The 19,080-nt window shown below is 45.9% G+C and overlaps 1 protein-coding gene across 2 annotated transcripts; it reads right to left on the minus strand.

The window, feature by feature from the left end:
* Positions 1 to 2,562: 2,562 nt before the first annotated feature.
* BMF (Bcl2 modifying factor) lies at positions 2,563 to 17,927 on the minus strand (the record flags this gene model as incomplete). Of its 2 annotated transcripts, none has more annotated exons than XM_082000041.1 (3): positions 17,505 to 17,927; positions 16,174 to 16,337; positions 2,563 to 2,664 (listed from the first exon to the last, which is right to left on the minus strand). In XM_082000041.1, the coding sequence occupies exons 1-3, from the start codon at positions 17,902 to 17,904 to the stop codon at positions 2,563 to 2,565; spliced, it is 666 nt and encodes a 221-aa protein (XP_081856167.1). In that variant the 5' UTR covers positions 17,905 to 17,927. The 2 variants fall into 2 exon arrangements, with proteins under 2 accessions (XP_081856167.1, XP_081856166.1); XM_082000040.1 differs by having other exon boundaries at positions 17,280 to 17,927.
* Positions 17,928 to 19,080: the final 1,153 nt, after the last annotated feature.

A 19,080-nucleotide genomic window follows, 5' to 3' on the forward strand; every position in this document is an offset into this window, starting at 1 on the left:
ATACTCGTTTCTCCATGTTAAGTCTTATCCTAGATAAACTGGTTGGGCCACAACACCAGAAAGCGCCAGTACCAGACCTATCTTTCCAGCTTAAACATCCAGATAACAGGCCTTTTTGGCCTGTTTGGCAGTCAAGCCAAGGCAGAGGGGAAGGGGAAAGCTCACGATGGTTTTTAAGGGTCAGGTGCACTTGCTGAATTTTTCATAGTTTGCAGGGCTGTTATGGTGTAGCTTTGACTGTTCCTGATAAAGGGGTCCTGGCAATCAGTGGGAAAATGCAAGCATCAGATCCCAGAGCATGCTGTGCAGGCAGGCAGCACTGCTGCATTGCTTCCTGAGCCTCCTTCCACTCCTGCCTCTTAAGAGCTTCTGATTTCAGAGTCTTCTCCTTAACATCCAGCCTCTCAGGGGTCCCCAATTCAGTCTGTGCTTGCACTACCGCTCAGGCTTTCCCCCCATTTAAATCCTCGTTCTCCAATGACCAGCATTTACTCCGAGCAGACTGTGCAAAGCAAGGTATGGAAAGCTTCATCTCTGTCAACATGGGCAGAGAGTGGCTTCCCATACTGCTGCAGCATAGTCAGCAACAGCTATCACTTGTATCCCTCTGGGCAACTCTGTAGTGCACATGCTTAAAGAAACAATACAAAATCAAAAACAATCCCCCCTCTTAAAAAACCTCCCACCCTCCCTCTCCATAAAACCCACCCCCCAAAATATTACTTGAGATTCATTTATATGAATTATTAACAATCATGGACAAACATATTACTCTAGCTCTAGCTAGAAAAATAACGTAAGAGGAGAAAAAAAAAGCTTTTCTCACATAAACTCTCCTTATGTTGAAAGAGAGTGACTGTGACTATATGAAAGTGAAAAAGGCTTGTGGACCTCTTTCAGGGAGCTAAAGCACATTTTGCCACAGTAGAGCAGGATGCAAATCAAGAGAATGGGTCTGGGAGAGAGGGAGAATGTCCAAATTTAACTGTGTTCAGCAAATTGTTACCAGACACTACAGTGCAATGATGAGATTATACAAATACCAGAGAAAGCATGAATTAGAGAAGGACATGTAGAGAGGGGTGGAGGAAGAAAGCGTATGTGCAAGTAAACTACTCTTCCCATACAGTAATGCTTATTTTTCAGAGTGGACCAAGAGCAGAAGAATTCCTCAACTCCTGAAGCCGACGTTTGTAACAGGACTGAAGAGCAATTCTCTGGACAGCTCTTCCTCATGCTGGTTGTATCATCTGAGACCTACAACAAGGTGCAGTGGCAATACAGAAGTGGTCTGAAGAAAAAGTCTGTATTGCTTTTCTGTTTGTGTTTTACCCTAGTTGTAACTCGGTTTGGAACTGACGATATTCATAGCTACAGAGAAGTAGCCATCGATATTTAAGGCTACTTCATTTTGGTAGGGTAATTTCCCTGTGCTGGTCCAATGGGGTCAGTCATATGGACAAACTTCTGAGTGCATACAAACTGGGAACTGTTAGAAGATCTCCCTTGAAGCAATATTACTGCTGCTAGTCAGTATGTGCTTACAGCAGCCCCCAAACATTACATACGAGAGTAATGGACAGACCGCTTGTACAGTGTACATGTCAGACTAGTTGCTAATTAATTTCCCTGTCAAATCCTGAAGCAAAACTATCAGATGCCTGGGACCTAAGCCTTCCTGACCAACCACATTATAGTAAGAGAAAAGAAAAACAAAACAAAATAAACACCCATCATAAAGCTAATAAAAACATATACATTAGCACTGTAGAAGAATGATGCTTGTGTCATATGCCGTGGTTTTTGGCTTCATGCTGGCTCACGGGCACTGCGAACACTGAATTGGAAGCAAAAAGTGGCAGAAACTAATAGCCACCAGCAACCCCAGGAAGGTTTAATTTTAAGACTATTCTACTGAAATTATTTTGTCTATTGATGGCAATGACAAAGAACAACTTCATGTGAGAGAGCAACTGGTGCCCAACGGAAAGATTGAAGAGATCAGATTTCTTTGTAATTTTTCTCACACAGGGTGCAAGGAAATAAACAGTAACCCATGCAGAAAACAAGTAACCTGATGGATACAAGCTACTTGAATGTTTTCATTGCTAAAAAGAACTTTCTTTGTGGAGGAATTGAGCATCTCTGCTCTGGAAGATACCCAAAGTATGTTTAGAGTCATCAATCCCAGACATCATTTTTAAGTAGCAGCCAAAATGACACTCCTGTACTCTACCATTGACTAACACACAGGGCAGGGAAGCCGTTAGTCTAATACCTGCCTCCCTTGCACAGAGGTCACCGGTGCGGGGAACCAGCAGCAAGCTTTACCAAACACACCCACATTCTGGCTTTCCTTCGACAGTGTTGGACAAGAGCTCCCTGCCTCACGAGGCAGGCAGCAGCAAAGAAGAGTCCGTAAAACCCCCCAAATTTGAAGACGAGTATCAGAAATTCAGAGTCCTCACATCCGGCCGGCGGTGTGCAATGTCTCGCCCCCGAACCAGTGTTTGTTCAGTGCTCCCTGCAGACTGGATGCGGCCTGAAACAGGCTGGCGAAGCTCACCTCTGCCCAGTGTGGTTCCTGTTCGCCTCCGCGTTTAAGGCCAAGTTGTGTAGGAAGAGAAAAAGCTGCCACCACACTTGATTTCTGTTCTGCTGATGCTGTAGAGGAGAACAGTTGAAGCAAGGTTATTTATATTTCTAAAATTGCAACATACCACTTCTCTTTTCCAATAACAACTCAGTTACACTTTTCAAGAGCAGACACTTTAATCCCATCAGCATAACAAGGGGGTGCAGCAAGGGATGAGGGGAGAGAGGGAAATGATAAGTTCTCCAGAAATAATTGTAGCTCTAACATTACAAAAAGAAAAGAGCAGACCCTTTATGCATTGTGCACAAGAGGATTAAACTTTTTTTTTCTGCTTGTAGGATTTTGCAGAGTTTAGCCAAGTGCTGTTTTTAATCAGATTGGCTTCTGAGCCTTTCAAAAGCCCCAGCTGCATGAACAAACAACCTTTTTTTTTTAAAAAAAAAAAAAAGCCCCCCTTCACCCCAAAAGTAAAAAAAAAAGAAAAAATATAACTGGTGATCCATCTGTAAGTGATTTGACACCGTGAAGGTCAAAGGGTTAATCTTCAATTTAAACCACACTGCTGAGACAGCAAAACTCTGATTTCATCTAGTACAAGAAAACACATTCGTGCACACACACACTCCCCCACCCTCCCCCCACCACATTTTCCTTCCCAGCATCTCCAAGATAATACTGCCCTTTTTATAGCCACTTTTGACAGTAAGCCATAAATAATCAGCCTTGGAGCCCTTTCCTACTGACTGGAGCCAATTAAACCTTAAGCAAGAACATACTTGAAAACACACAAAAAACCAAAACCAAGAGGTTATTTCAGGTCCCATTGTCAAGGAAGAAACATGGGAGTTGAGTTTCAGGGGGACACCAGACTATATAATGCAGCTTTGGGGCAGGGACACTGTTCCTTCTTTTGTTATATGTAATCACCCCTGCAAAAGTGGCTCCGATTATACCCCCACCTTCCCACACTTTAATGGCATCTCATACAAACAGGTGGGTTTCTCTTTACATTGCCCAGCCTGGGATACTATTTCACCTCAATAACCGACCCTCTATGAGAAATCACTCTTTGTTTTCTCATCCAGAATTCCATATTTTCTAAGCAGGACTGATCATTTCTGGAAAACAAAACAAACCAGCCCCAATCTCCCCCCGCCCCCTCCAATCCCCAGCAGACGAGGAAACAGAAGACTGGCTTCCAACAACTTTGCCTCAGTACACAGGAGTTCATAAAAGAGCACTGAAGCACATTATATGAACAAGATGTTTCAACTCAGATTAGCCCAACAGGGCAGAACAACACGGTTGCAAGGCATTCTTTATGTAATCACAAATAAGAGAGAGTTGCAACCGGAGTTGGTGTATTGGAGATGTGTCAATAGACAGCTCTTCAAAGCTCTCCCGCATAGCCATTAAATTACGTTTGTATTTCAGCCGTGAGTAGATCTGTGCCATTTGAATCACAAGTACACACAAAACAGGCTTCAGAAAACCTGTGGTCATCTCACATCTTAGCAGTGGGTCATTCTTCTTACCCGCAAGACTTAACAGTTGTCTCCTGGATTTAGAAGAGTTCACACAGATGCCATCACACATTTCAACACCACTGTGTTTGGAACATAACCCACAGACAGTGACTCTAGGGCCTGGTATCATTTATTTCAAAGTAACCAGCCCTGGGTTCAGTCTGTACTGTCCAGGCATTGCTAGGTTTACAGGTGAAAACAGACTTTTATAAACGATCCCCTAGGGCTGGGTTACAAAAATCTTATTTGGTCTCAAAAAGCAAGATGCTTTTTGTTTTGTTACTCGCCTCTTGGTTTGACCAGGATTGCCCTTCCTCATCAAACTCCAGAGATTTTTCTCACCCTTCCTCCATAGAGCCACACTCCCACACCTGCTTGAACATGCACATGGAACCACAATGTCCCAATGACATCTAGACACTATGTTTTTATCAAGCTATTGCAGCTTAACTGGACTGCTCCTCAAACAGAGATCTTCAGGTAGCATGTCAATGAAGTGGCATGCAAGCACAATGCCTTCTCCTGCTGTTTCCACAAGTAGGGAACTATGCTAGGAGAGCACGGTAGACAAACATACTATAGATGCTCTGAAAACAATCTGCATTGGTAGATTATTTTATTCTATTGGCAGACAAGAGATTAAAGAAGTGTCTTACAGGGACTTAGCATGGGAAATGCAAAAGGATGTTTAAAAATTGTTATCGAGAATCTGAACTTGAAATATAACTCAGCTTCACTGGTGGACCCTCTTTAATGGAAACTCTCATGGAATTTTATACAGCAGGTTAATTTGGGGGCAGATGAGAGCACGTGCAATTTCAACTACTCCACGCTGTCAGGAGGACAAACACATGTAAGAATCCTTGTATTAATGTCCTGCTTCATGTAGGAGGCCGCTTTGCGCTTCTCACACACTGTTAACAGGTTTCCAAACATTCTGTCTCCCCCTTAAATTCTACGTGTCACCTCAGAAGAAAAGGATTACTTGTTACTTGCAGTGATAGGTAAAGGAGGCCACGTTCAGGGAAAAACAGTGAAAGGATTAAGCTCACCCTTCTCCCTTTTTTTTTGAAGGGGGGAGCTAAAGGTATTGGGGTTTGCTTTTATTTGGTAAATGAGAGTTTTAGAGCTCTACTCTAAGAAGAGTTACAAACCTGCAAGAGAACCAGTGGGATGTGGTGTCACAAATACTGAGAAAAACTCTATTTTTTTTTAATGTTTACATTCTATTGTGTTTATTTCACTGCCTCCTGAAGCCACATTTTTGGTACAGCATTTTTGTCCTTCTCCAGTTAAAAAAGTTTCCCACTATTTGCCTAAGACACTCAAGGAGATTTCCATGCAAGAGCAGAATAGAAACTATTTTACCCTTGTTTCCCTCTGCTTATAAGAAGCATAAGACCTCAGTCACTTTATGAAGGACGTTGACACCATTAATTTTGTTTTGAAGTGAAAAAATAGAGCACTAGGCCAAGGGCAGCTTTCCAGGTTTTATTCCTAGACCTAGGGCTTTTATTTCCCTGGGTCCATATTCAGCCAGCGCTTCCTTCCACAGTAGTGTAGTCCCACACACACTTTCACTGGCTTGTGTACTGAAGCAGCCCACTTGCCCTGTCCTCTCCTCACACTAGTGCAGGAAAGTGAACTACAGCAGAACAATGAACAAGGCCAGAACTAATGTGATAAAAAACTTGCCTTTACTATTGATCAGGTCATCCTAATCCGTCTGATCCATGGCATCATGTAGGCAAGCTGATGTTTGTGCCAGCAGAGCAGAAAGGTGACCTGAGAAGAGGAGCAAGCTGGGACTGCTTGCTTCAGCAGCAAGCCTAGCGAATGGGCTTTACAGAGTTACGACTTCACTTCTGGGCTGATCTGCTTTCCGTGGTACTAATTCAGAGTGGGACAAGAGCCACAGAACGGAAATGGCACATATTCTTTGCAGTAGAGGTAAACAATTTATGGAAAGAACTGTCCCAGCCTAAGAAGTGTCCCCTTCACAAGTTTCAGTAGTTTTTCCCTAGATACGCCTCAGCCAAGACCAAAATACTCAAATATTTCAAGACTGAGGGTTTTTTGGTGTGGTATAGTTTTGCTGCCAGGAAGGACAGAAAACCCAGGAGAATGACTCCATGAATTTGGCATCTATTTTTTTCAGATGTGATACATTTCAAGTCAATTCTTACAGTTTTCTAAGACTCATAATTATTGTGGCACAGATTTATAATTTTCCTAAGCTTCACTATGATGATTTGTCCCTCATCAAAACAATTCAATCCTCAGAGTCACTACTGCACAAAAATATCAGGGATGAACACTTTGCCACCTCCATGTGGTAGCAACACAATGAACATGTTGAGGCTCTTTTCCCAAGATGGAAAGAAGCCCCTTTTACCCTCTATACTAACTGTAACTAAAGAAGACTAGAGTTGTGAATACAGTAAGTCAACACAAAGCTGGAAACACATAAAACCATTTCCTATTGCAGCTGCTGCTTTTTAAAGGGGATATCCTTAAGAGACTGTCTGTCTGAAGCGTTAGCATGAATGCTTCAATGAGTCACAAGGAAAGGCCATTTTACAGGAAAAGTGTCCTCTGCAGCAACAGTACATTAGTGAAGCCTATTCCGTGAACTGTGCTGAACCAAACGCCAGAATACTGGTAAATAAACAAAAAAAACCCCAGCCAGACTTTTACTGGAAGCAAATGAAAGAGGGACATGATTGACCCGACATTTATTCCCTCCTCATAATTAATTCCTAATACATGTTTCACACTGTAAGCATACAGATATATATCTGTCAAATAGCACCCCAGATGTCAAAAGCTTTTTACGCCTACCAAGCCCTTGCATGGGGTGATCAAGGGAAGATCACAACACGTAATACACCCCAAAGAAAATGCTGTCCCTCTGACACAGCTCCTTGAATCCTTAAATAAATAATAAATGTTTAACAGATGAATAGGATTCACTTTTCCACCTGATACATACGTTGCCATCAATGTCCCTCCTTAAAAAAATAAAGAATATGTTCATCATATACACATCAGATGTGGGTCTGGTACATTCCTATCCCATACACAGAAGGGTACACCTGTCTACTGCCTTGATCTCATGGGCAACTTTTGACTTTGCTTCATGGCTTCCAGATGGTTAAGGGTCAAATTCTGATCCCATCTTAACTAGAAGGATTAATACATGGCCATAAATGGCACTATTAGAGCAAAAGAAGAAGAATGGCATATGTGTACATAAAAACATTGTTCTTCCTTTAATGACTAATACAAGTATTAGCAATAAGTTGTTGGGATTTTATTTATTCACTGAAAACAAAAATACTTGCACACCGGGAGCAGTTGCTGACTCATCGCTGAAGGCTGTTTTGGCTGCCAGGTGGCTGGAGGCATATTGTGCTACCACAAAATATGCTTTAGCTTAGAAAGACTAGAAAGTCACAGTCCCCAAGGCAACAGAGGTTACAGAAGGTGTCCCCCGCTGGAGAGAGAAATGCAGGCCAATGGAAGTCAAATACAAATCTTTCCAGCTGTGATTCCTAATGACCACAGAATAATGCATGTGTAAAAGCAGCAGGGAAAAAAAGGAGACAGTAACAGAGAAAAACCGAAAGAGGGGCTTAGTGCCACGATTTCTCGTGCTGACACAGACAGGAGGATGAGGATCTTCCTTGGGGATCTGTATCCTTCTGGTTTGCAAACGCCGCATCTCTCTTACATGGGACTAAACTTGTGGTGGAGGGAGGCATCATCTCAAGTACTGCTTCCTTCCCCAAAGCCTCCGTCAGGCTTTGCCAAGCAAGATAAGCAACACGCGTGTTTATGGAGAGAGGATATACTGGAGCGGGCGCAGCAGGAGACCCCCAAACCCCATTTACGGGCTGCCTGGCCCAAGCAAAGTGGATGGCACTGACCCCTGCCAAGGCACTGGTCTGAGAGCAAATGGCTGCGTTCACTGCCCCAAACCTGCTGCAGGCACAGCTGCGCAGGTGAGCCCTTTCTCAACTTTCTTGTAGTTCAAAACAAACACGCAGCCACTCGCGCCTTCCTCTCTGGAGCGGGCAGGAAGGGGAAGCAGACAGACGCCATGGCAACAGCCAGCTGACGGCAACCTGGGAAGGGCAACCACCGGCCACCGCGTTCCCAGGCCTCCAGCCTTCCCCTCCTGCACCCCGGGGGGCATGCTAGCTTATTTTCCACAAATACAGTAAATAAGGGTCTTGCATTTCCACAGAGCCACACCTGATACCACTCTCTACCTGCGGCACGGGCTCTGGGGGGAATTTGCCCCCATTCCGGGGGGAGGGACGAGAGTGCAGGAGGAGATCTCCAGTCCTCGCCTGCGCGCCCAGGAGAGGACACCCACCCCCTCCCACAGCCACAGCTGCCGGCAGCGCGCGCGGGCAAGTTTATTCACTCGGACCCTGGTGTGAACTGACAGAGCGTTTCACAGCTCGCCTTCTTTACCACCCAACCCGCGCCAGCCACGGGGCGGCCTTGACCTTTATTTCGCATCCATTCCCTCACCGCCAGAAGAAGGGAGGTGCTCCCGAAACTGCTCGGTGCACGGGAGACACCCCCTAGTGATTCAAGCGTACCTCGGGGTTTTGTTAAAAATAAGGCTTTAACAGTTTTTACAGGAAAATATCCTGGCGGAGGGGCGAGGCGGGGGCGCAGGGCCCCGGCCTGGGCGCAGCACTGCCCCGCTGCGAGGGGAGCCGGCGGGCGGGCGGGCAGGTGCAGCGCTGGAGCCTGCGGGCAGGGCAGCCTCTCGTCAGCAGTTCTGATGACTCAGAGGCTAAATTTAGAGAGCGATATAAACACAGCAGCCGCAGCGCAAACACTGCCCGGCAGAGCCGCTCTCACGCATGGCCCTCTCTGCCCGCTCCCCCTCGCCGGCCGGGGTCGGCGTGCCCTTCGGGGCCTCTCCTCGGCGGGTGGCTGCAGACCCCCATCGCCAGCGTCTTGTCAGGCGTTATATTGGGAAAAAGCTAATTGGGGTTAACAGAAGTTGCCTCACTGCTTTTATTTTTAGATCGCTATTCTTTCTGCTCTGGTACGGTCCTCGGAAAGATTCCTTTGCCATTGGCGAGAGTAGCTACCAAGGAGAAACAAACAAACAAACAAAAAAACCCCAAAGAGACCGTAAAAGGCTAGCAGGACATTCCTCCTCAATGGCTTGAAACAAAGGACTCTGCAGTTGGGCACTTGCTTTCCTGCCTTTCCACCATAAAATTTAATTGAGTAAAATACAAACACGCACACTCCTCACCATAAATAATCAGTCCAAGCATCTCATCATCCCCCTCAGAGATGGCAGTATCTTAATAAGATCAACCAACCTAAGCGGAGGACGGGAGGCAGAACAACTGGGTTCCAATCAGCGATCCCCGCATGATCTCAGACAAGTTATAACCTGCATTTCCTAGTCTCCCACACTGAAAAAGAAGTGGGATATTACTGCAATTATTTCTTAATTGAAAAATAATTTCTCAGCTGTCACACTGCTACAAGCAGAAAGCACGTTACCGCTGTCACAGCCAGCACTGTGCTGCAAGAGCCAAGGAAATGCAGAAGAGCCCGTGGAGGCTACTGGGGTTGTACAGGAGAAGCAGCAGCACTGAACACTATTTAAGTCACACAGCGATACTGCAGGTGATGTTAGAAATACTGCAAAACAATTCACTTGTACTGTCCCAAAGAATTATTTCATGCTCTTTAGCGTGGGCAATCTTGGATATCGTGAGGTTGTGGCACCACTGCCTTAAGACGCCGCAGTCCTGTGCCCGTGAAGGATTCACGGCACGCCATCGCAGAGCTCGCACTGCTCTCCTGCCACCCGGCTCCCTTATCCTCTGCCCACTTCCTCTACCAGAGCTAGGCAGGAAGTTTTGCTTTTTAACAGTATCTCCTATTTTAAGCAGGAAGAAAACCATAATGTATTTAAATCTTTTGTCAGCTGAAAGCATAGAGAAGAAGGATAGATTAGGCTGATGCAAAAGTTTTGCGCTTTTTATTAAACTGATATACAATGGTTGTATGTGACTGTTGGAACAAGACTTGCATAGCCCAGCCTCCCTCAGCAGCCTTATGTGGCTGCCTGAGGAAAAGCAGAGGGCAAGCACATGCAATAGCTCCCCCTAATACTCTTTCAGCATCTAACTAGTTTGAGCTTAGGACTTCCTGAGTCAGATCTTGTTTCTGTTTGTTTAATGTCTCCTTCCGTGGCCATAAACTTGTCCCGATTCCCCTTGAGCCCAGATGAAGCACTGGGATGTACAATATGCCTTGACAAAGAGTCCACAGAGCTACCTATTGCATGCAAAACTACCTCATTTACTTTGAGCTGGCTCCTATCTTGACTTGATTTTGCCCAGTTCCTGGACAAGGAGAAATTAGTCTATCCATCTCCTTCATGTCACTTTTGATTTCTGTATAATATTGCTACCCCCTTTGCTTTATGACTTTTTTAGGCTTAGCAGTCCTAGCCCATTTTTTCCATTTTTCATACAGAAGTTTCATCATCCTTCTTGCCTTTCTCTGAACCTTTTCCAGTTCCACCACATTATTTTTGGAAGAAGGAAACCAAAACTGTATGTAAGATTCAAGATATGGGAGAAACATGGATTTATACAGTGCCATAACTATGTTCTTGTTCTCAGTTTCTTTTCTTAACATACCAAAAAATACAATTTCAGATCAGATGTGAAAGGGTCCAGCAAGTTTCTGTTAACCTAAATATCAAGTAATCAGCTCCACAGGCAGCAGGATTTCAGAACAGGTGCTAGGCAAGGGCCAACAGGTTGCTGTGCCATTTGTATGCATAGGGGAAGGTGCACTTCCAAGCCTACCTCTTCTTTCACTGGCATTTGTAAAAATGGGGAAAAAAAAAATGTAACAACATGAAGCAAAAAAAAAAAAAAATCTGTCTCTATTTCCTCACATCAAGTTTCTGACTCCACTGACTGTGAGAATTCCTCTTCCCCCTATGGCATCCTCCTTTCCTCAAGCCTACAATCCCAATTACATAGCCCTGCAAGAACTTTGCTTTACATCTCAATCTTCCCAACCTCACATCCACTCTACCCCCTGCCTTCTAAACTGGGCTCACTCACTTCAGGAGTTCTCCATCTGGTACTCTCCCTCACCATGCTCCTGCATCCTCAGCTGGAAATTCAAGTCCTGCACTGATGGGCAACCCACAGAGAGCGGAGCTGAAGAGGAGACCCACTGCTTTGCACAGCAGCAGCAGGGACCAGCAAGCACTAGCCAGCAGAGAAGATCCTGAAACGTACTGACCTATTCAGGAAACAAATGAATGAAAGTGCTTACCCCAGGTCTCAAAGAGACTGCAGGTACAGGTGAAGTATGGAGGTGCCAGTGCTACAGGCTCAGCTGCAGGACAGTTTGAGTGTCTCTGCATTACATTGTTAGGAAGTTTTTCTGAACACTTTTCCTAAAACATAAAGTCATCATAAAGGACAGCTTCCTGCAAATAATTCCAGTTAAAAAAACAAAACAAAACCTCTTAAAAAAATTCCCTGAGTGTCCTCAGTAAACGATGGAGAAAAGCCTGATGGAGTTTGGGATAAATGATACACATGTAGTGCTGTGCAGTCACTCTCTCACGCCGATAAGTTTCTGACAAGAGACACGGGCTCCCTGTTGCATAAGCAGAAGTGTCTCAGAGGAGGCCTTGATAACTCTCATGAGAGACAGAGGGGCAAAAATATGCAAAATGTAACAAGTTTCACTTTCAAAGGAAAACAACATTTCCTCCTGGACATTTTCAGTGTCATTAACTTGAGACAAACAGGTACATGCCTAGCCGTCTGTCCACAGCCCGTGTGGATGCAGGCATTCGTGCTCCACAGGCTGCTCGAGCCCGTTGCAGTGACGGCGAGAGAGTTACTTGCTGAACCAATTGGGGAATTTAGAGAAACAAAGTTTTCTATAGCTAGATCCACGGAGGCTTTTTGAGCATGGTCAGCATATCTAAATCAACTGCAGGATTCCTGATGTGTTGGAAAGGGGCTTTGTTGTTGTTTGTAATGCACTTATTTACTCAAGAAAGCTCAGCTCTGATTCAGCATCTGGTTCTCATTGAGGCTCAGCTTTTTTTAAACTGAGCTTTCCAGATGGGTTGACTGAAGCACAAGGAGGTCAAGAGACTTGTCTGAGGTCATACAGCAAGTCAGTGGCTCTGCTTGGACCTGAGCCCAGAACTGTTCAAGGCTACCACTCCTTGGCTCTTAAAGAGACAATTTTATCCCCTGTGAAGTGATCTTATCACCATGAAGAAGAGATGCGATAAAAGCAGTCCCCTCAAAGCTGCAGCCTGCTTAGAAAGAGTTATTTTATTTGGAAAAAGCTGTAGCATTCCAGTGTCTCAATGGAGCAAGTCAAACCAAAGGGGTGTGATACTGATATACAGTGTCATCCACCCCACTCTTGTATAACCCCATGCTCCTATGGGGCGGCTTTACGCTGCTGCCGCCGCCGCCATCCCTGCTTGTCTACTCGCATCCCATCTAGCACCATGTCATGTCGTGAAATATGCTGTCGGTTCAGCACAGGTTGAAGCCCCTTCTCAACGCAAGGAAACTCAAGTGCACTCAGGACCTGAAGCAGAGCCCAAACACTTGTTGCCGCAGCCCAGACGTGCGGGGCACAGGCAGCGCATCCCAGCCAACGGACCAGCAGATCCCCTACGCTCAGCTCTGTTCTCCATAACCTCAGAGTGCACTCTTTAAGCTCAGCCACAGGCTGGGCTATAGCAAGCAGTCACAGATCCCACAGCAAAGGCACACTTGCTCCAAACCAAGAAGGAGGTAGCAGGTACTGAGTTCTCCTGCAGAAAGCATGGCTTGGCTCTACCTTTGTTTTCCAGGGGCAGGGTGAGAAAAGCACAACAGAGGGAACTCTGCCAGAAGCTACACAGCCAAGAAAACATAGATGGGTCTTGCATGTCACTCTGCAGAGCCCTCTGCAAACTGGATCAACCTGTAGCAGGCTCTTGAGAGTTGCTCAAGTCCTTCCTGTAATAAATTCAGCATCTTAAGGAGATGAAAGCTGCAGAGTGTTAGAATGTCGCGTTATTGCTCTAGCATTGTTCTAAGGATGAAAAAGCATGGTTTTAAACTACTGTATTCTGCTTAATATATTAATAGGAAATGAAACCCTGAAAATGGTGTACATGCCAAAAGCAAGCATAGGTGTGGCCAACTTTCTTATTCTTACGAGATGCATACCCAAAAATCTTTTGTATAGCCAAGAACCACAGAATAAATACCACATAGCTCCAGGAGCCCAGAGAAGAGATAACAGTGACTCTCCAGGGTTCCCAGTGTGGGATGGGGTTAGACCATGCATGCAGCTGAGTCCAATGACAACGCAGTGACGTCAACCTCAGCAGCTATTGCCTGCTCAGTTCCTCTCTCAGCCAGGGATGTACATTAACCAGCGGCCTTTGTGTCAACACAACCTTACTGCTGCAGCAGCAGAATGGGAGCCATACCTGAACTGCTGGAGAGTCTCGCAGAACCCAAGAGCCATGAGACAGCAACTGCTGAGCTAGCTGGATGCACTACTCCAATGCTGAAAGCCTTTCCTAACTCCCACTGAAAGGGCACATAACTTTTTCTTTTCACAGATTCACAGATAAGGTATTTTGTAGGCTCCGAAAAGAGGCACAGCTTGTTGAAAACCAAGCTTGCTCTCTCTCAGGACTTCACAAGACCACACTGGTGTGACTAACTTTGTGGTATTCTAAATCTGATTCAAGACACCACTCTGGAAAGTTGGTTTTGACCAAATGTTTGAGACAAGCTGAGATGGGGCATCCAAATTGGGGTTTAAGTTTCACAGCAAGATAAACGACAGACCAGTTTTCCACGTCTCAGAGACTGCCCTTTCCAAACCACAACACATTGTGAACCAGTTCACGTGTCTCCAGGGGCTGGCTGCTTGCTTCTTCAGCAACAGGCTGGGAAGAGTCACTGCACACAGGACAGAGGGGCTTCTGCACAGGAGATCTGTGCCAAAAGCCAAAGGAAATCCTCCATGCAGGGCTGGGGGGGAAGGGATTGGGCATGACAACAAAACACTCCACGGGGAACTGTGCCTTGGACACTAATATGTGGCTCAGTACTCAGTTTTCCTGACAAACAAGAAAGAATCCCTTAACAGATCCAGATGCCAAGGCCTATCCCAGGGTCAGGCTGTGGAGAACCACTGGCTGAACTATTCCGTCCTCGGGTTAAGTTTTTGGGTTGGGGTTTGGGTTTTTTTTTTGTTTTGTTTTCAAAATTAAACGGCTGAACGGCTCTCCCCCCCTCCTTTACAACTTGTTGCTCTTCCAGTTCAAACAAAGACAGCAGAGCTCCTCCTCTGCTGGCTGTGCCGGCGGGTAGCGCAGGCCGACGCTTGTGTTTACTAACTCTCCCACATGCTTGGCTGGCAGAGAGCTCGCCTGGGCCAGCAGCCCTGGCCGCGGTCCTGTGCGTGGCACTGGGAGCCCCCACGGCACCCACGGCTGGCAGCTCGCCCCTGGGCCACAGGGCAGCAAAGAGCACAACCCAGGGCAACTTCAGCAGGGCTGGTTTGGGTGGGCATTGCTGGATGGGTTTCCAAGACACAGACATCAGATAGGTACGCTCCCCCCAGAGATGAAAGGGGTCAAGTTACAACCAGTTCCACCACTTTGCTCCAGGGCTCCTCCACGGAGATGGTTAACCTTCCCTTTCCTGTGAGAATCTGGATAGAGAGAGCGGGGTCTTCAGCTACTGCGGGCAACAAAGTGGAGACAGGGAAAACCCCATTCAACCACACACAAGACACGTTAAAAATCTCATGGTAGTTATTCTTGCAATTTGCTAAGTGACATTCATAGCCCCATCTACATTCTACAGGTTAATCTTCCTGTTATGGCTTCTTTAATCCTCCATTTGGAGATGAAGAGTCCCAGAATTCCCTCATCTCTCGCATGACACAGAGGACCAAAACTTTGCCCAGCCACAAAGCCACATTCTCTGACCAAGACAGAGATCCTCACTTACCTTTGAAAAGAATTGCAACAGATCCCACCGTTAACAGAGCACCAACGCACTTGGAGCGAGATAAGCTTTCTGTCCCTCTCTGAAGTCAGCACGAGTGTCAGCTTCTTCATATGCAAGCGGATACAGGCTCTCCTTGTTGGGCTTGCACAGAAGTGGAGAACTGCTGCCTACTGCCAAAGCTCTGCCACCTTGGACAAACTCTGCATGGGCTGGGATTTCCATTTCATCCCTACTCAACGGGCGAAGGAGGGCAAGGAAGAAAGAATCAGGGGGTTTAGGGGTGCTGGTTTTATTTTGTTTCTTTGAAGAGCTGGGTTTCTTTTCCCCCCCTTTTTTTTTTTTTTTAAAAGAAAACAAAAATCAAGATTCTGGAGTGTGGACCTGATGGCATCTAACAGCTGTCTTTTGTTGTGAGGAAGTTAGTCACAGGCCTAAGACACTAGCTAGGACTGTCTGACAGAGGAGTTGCTAACAAGTGTTGCATGATTTAAATATACTCCACAACATTTTAGACAACTACCCCTAGACAACAAAGAGTGTCAGAACAGACTCCAGGCTTGTTGTCATCTCCAAGATGAGGAGCTGATATAAGCCACAGATGGCCACTTGTGCCACAGAGAAGACACTGGTGGTGAGGAGAGCGGAGAAGAGTAAAAGCTGTAATAAAAAGCAAGGGGGAGATCCCTGGAGAAAGCCTCAGTGACCTTGTTACTGATGAACTGGAAGAGCTGGAACAACAGCAGCTAACGCAGAACAGCTACCTTCCCAGGCAGCAAATGCAATCCCACACATTCTCTTCCGTCCACCTGCCAATCTTTAGGAAGAGTCAGCAATCCATCAACATATTCCTGCCATTTTATCGCTGCTGGCAGTCTGCTGCCTTAAACAACAGCCCGCTTAGCTGGTGCCTGGAGCCAGTCTTCTAGAGCACCACTCTTGGATAGCTAAACCCCCACCTTCCCCTTCAGAGACACCCTACCCTCTGTATGTGGAGCCGGTGGAACTGGTCGGCAATGCACTGCAGCTTCCGTGCAATCTGCACCTCGGCACGCGCTTCCCGCTGACCTTCCTGAGGCTCCTCTTGGAGGTGCGGATCCAACGCAAAGCCAACTGGAGGGACGTGTAAACGGTAACCAGCATTCCCTACAAAACAGAGATCAGAAGAGTCATTCTTCCAGCGCAAAGAATAGCTCTTCTGCTCAGTACACTTTACAGAGGGAAGAACTGCACATAATCCTAAATTTTTGACTCACATAAAAATCCAGTTCCTGAAGCCCAAACAATGAGTGTGTACCATAAGCATGCAGTAAAACATTTGCTCAGCTTTTCAGTAGATTTATATCGATTAAGCAGAGCATTGTGTTGCTTCCCATAATCAAATGACTGACAGGATCTTAGACTTGGTTCCTTTAGCTTGTTTATAGTTCAGCCAAGTGCTGATTTTTTTTTTTTTAAATGACAATTTTGCAGTTTTACAAGATCTCTGCCTCAAGTTGTCTCCCATTAAAGGTTGCTGTATCTTTTCTGTCAGACTTTCTCAGCCCTCTGGCATTTAGGGGGACCGATTTGAATTAAAGCTGAATCAGATGATACACAAAGCTGAGTGGTGTCCCATCAGTTAGTAGTAAAACACTGGACTGACATGCCACTTATTCAACAACTTTAACACCAGTAAAGAGCCTAAAAGCTGTCCCACTAAGTGTAAAATTTTGCATTTCTCTCTCTCCACTGAAAACTTCTAGTAGTTTCCCTATGTAGACAAGACAGCACTAGAAGTTAAAAAAATGTAGGCAAATTGTAAGATACTAAGTATGGTGAGCACTTAAACATCTAGGCAAGATAAAACGTGACAGAATAAAGCCAAAAAGAAAGAGAGTGGGAATATCAAGGACAGTGGAAGCAATGAGCAAGTGCCTGGCTCCTACAGTGGACAAGCAAGGGTAAGAAAACACAAGCTGCTTGACCAAAGCAAAATCATTTCAGTCCTTCAATAAAACACCCTAACAAAAGCAACCTTGCTTGATTGGGAAGTGCTAAAGGGACAGTTTCCTTGCTGCAAAGCTGGTGACACTGGAGTGCTCTTACCATAGAAGAGTCTCCGGGGCTCTTCAGTGACTCCACAAGGCAACATAACATCCTGACTGGAAGAGGACGGGCTGAGTGTTTGAGTTGCCTTGTCCTGCTGCTCAGGATGCCTGATACCGGGACCACAGCAGTGTGTGAGGGGGAATAGTTGAAACCTCCCCAGAAGGCAGCTGTAGGACTGGTTCTGTGTGAAAATGCCAGTTGCAGTCATCTCACCAGGCTGACCTGCAAGTCCAAAGTCATCAGAGTGAAACACGTCATCGTCCAGCCCATCCAGGCTAGAATAGTCCTCTTCCAGGTAGCTGGGGCGATCCATTGCTCCTGCAATAAAGGGACATTTGAGGAAACAGCTAAGACACAACACGAATGTTGTCCAGGAGAGAATGCCTTCTGCTCCAACACTAAAACACAGCTCTTTTTTTCCACGCCTGCCTGCCTGCCTCCCTCCCTCCCAATGCTGCCCATCTGCATGGGCAGGAGAGGCGAGTGACTCAGTGGTGAAGGTCAGGGCTTTGTGGAAAGTCCTCGAGTGCTGGGCCACAGAGAGACAAAGTTCACACGTGTCTAAGAGTCCACCCACAGCTCCAATTCCACAACTGGTCACAAGGAGGGAGCCAGCCCCCATCCTCAGCACATAGAAACTGAAAAGACCTTGTTTTAAAAAAAGCAACCCCAATCCTTCAAATGGCCTGGTGGTCACTCAGCTTCTTTGGGGTCTGCTTTGCTCTGGCCTGCTGTATTTGAACTTTATGGTATGCCCCATTCACTTTTTCCCATCTGTTACCTATTGATGAAGAAAATCTCTTGTAATCACAAGGCTGCAAGGCCAGACTTTTAAGAAACCCCAGTGGTTGCAAAACTCAAGAGCTGGCAAAGCCATTTCTGTGAAGCTCTCCATAACTTCTCCCCATAAGGGCCAACTTTCCTTTCAACTTCTCATTTCTTCCCTCAACTCAGCTTAAGACATGTCTCAAACCTGGCAACACAGTCACTTCATTAACCCTCTTACCCTAAAGCCTATATGCACTGTCAGTGCATTTGTTCACCCTACTGCTAAAGAAAAAAACATCACTGGTGTCAGTGTTTAAAGCAGGACTTCTGTAGCTGCCACAGTAAACACTCCTGAGCTCTGTTGCAGCACAAAGCTGGACAAAGATGGTGGAGAAAAAAAAAAAAAACCAACCAATAAACCCTAAATCACAAATGTCAGAGCTCTTTGCAAACATATAGCAATTAGGAACAGATTTACCAAAAAAGCCACAAGTCCCTTTACTGTTACCTGTGCATCTAACCCAATTGGAAGACAATCTCCTAAGAGATCCATCTCCAGGATTTCCACCCAGTTCCAAACAAGGCAGTGAAATTCAACTCTTCATGTCTCTTCCTTTGCTCTGGTTTGTGAGGCATTTAACAGAACGGAAGACTAGCAAGAGGAATTTCAGGCCTGAAGGAGACATTAATAATAATTTTATAAGGATGTGTTCAACTCTCCCTTTGGTGCTCCCATCTCCACCCAGGTGAGCAGCACTCAAAACGCCAACACACGAGAGGAGACAAAGGGACAGGGCAGCGCGAGAGCTATTTGTGCCGGGCTCTAGCTCAGGGCCACTACAGTTATTTAAGTTGGTGCACCTCAGTGGTTCGCTCCGCCCAGCCGCAACTCCCAAAGAAGAGTTTGAAGAGCAGAACCAGGTACCAGTCCCACAGCTGGTCCAGCTCCGCTGGATGCCAGCGGTGCCATCTTGGCACAGCGGTTCTCATCCACGGCTTAAAGCAGTGCACTGAAAAGGAGTTACAGGTC

Source organism: Phaethon aethereus (assembly GCF_964289735.1).
Source record: "Phaethon aethereus genome assembly, chromosome: 5".
Classification (NCBI taxonomy): domain Eukaryota; kingdom Metazoa; phylum Chordata; class Aves; order Phaethontiformes; family Phaethontidae; genus Phaethon; species Phaethon aethereus.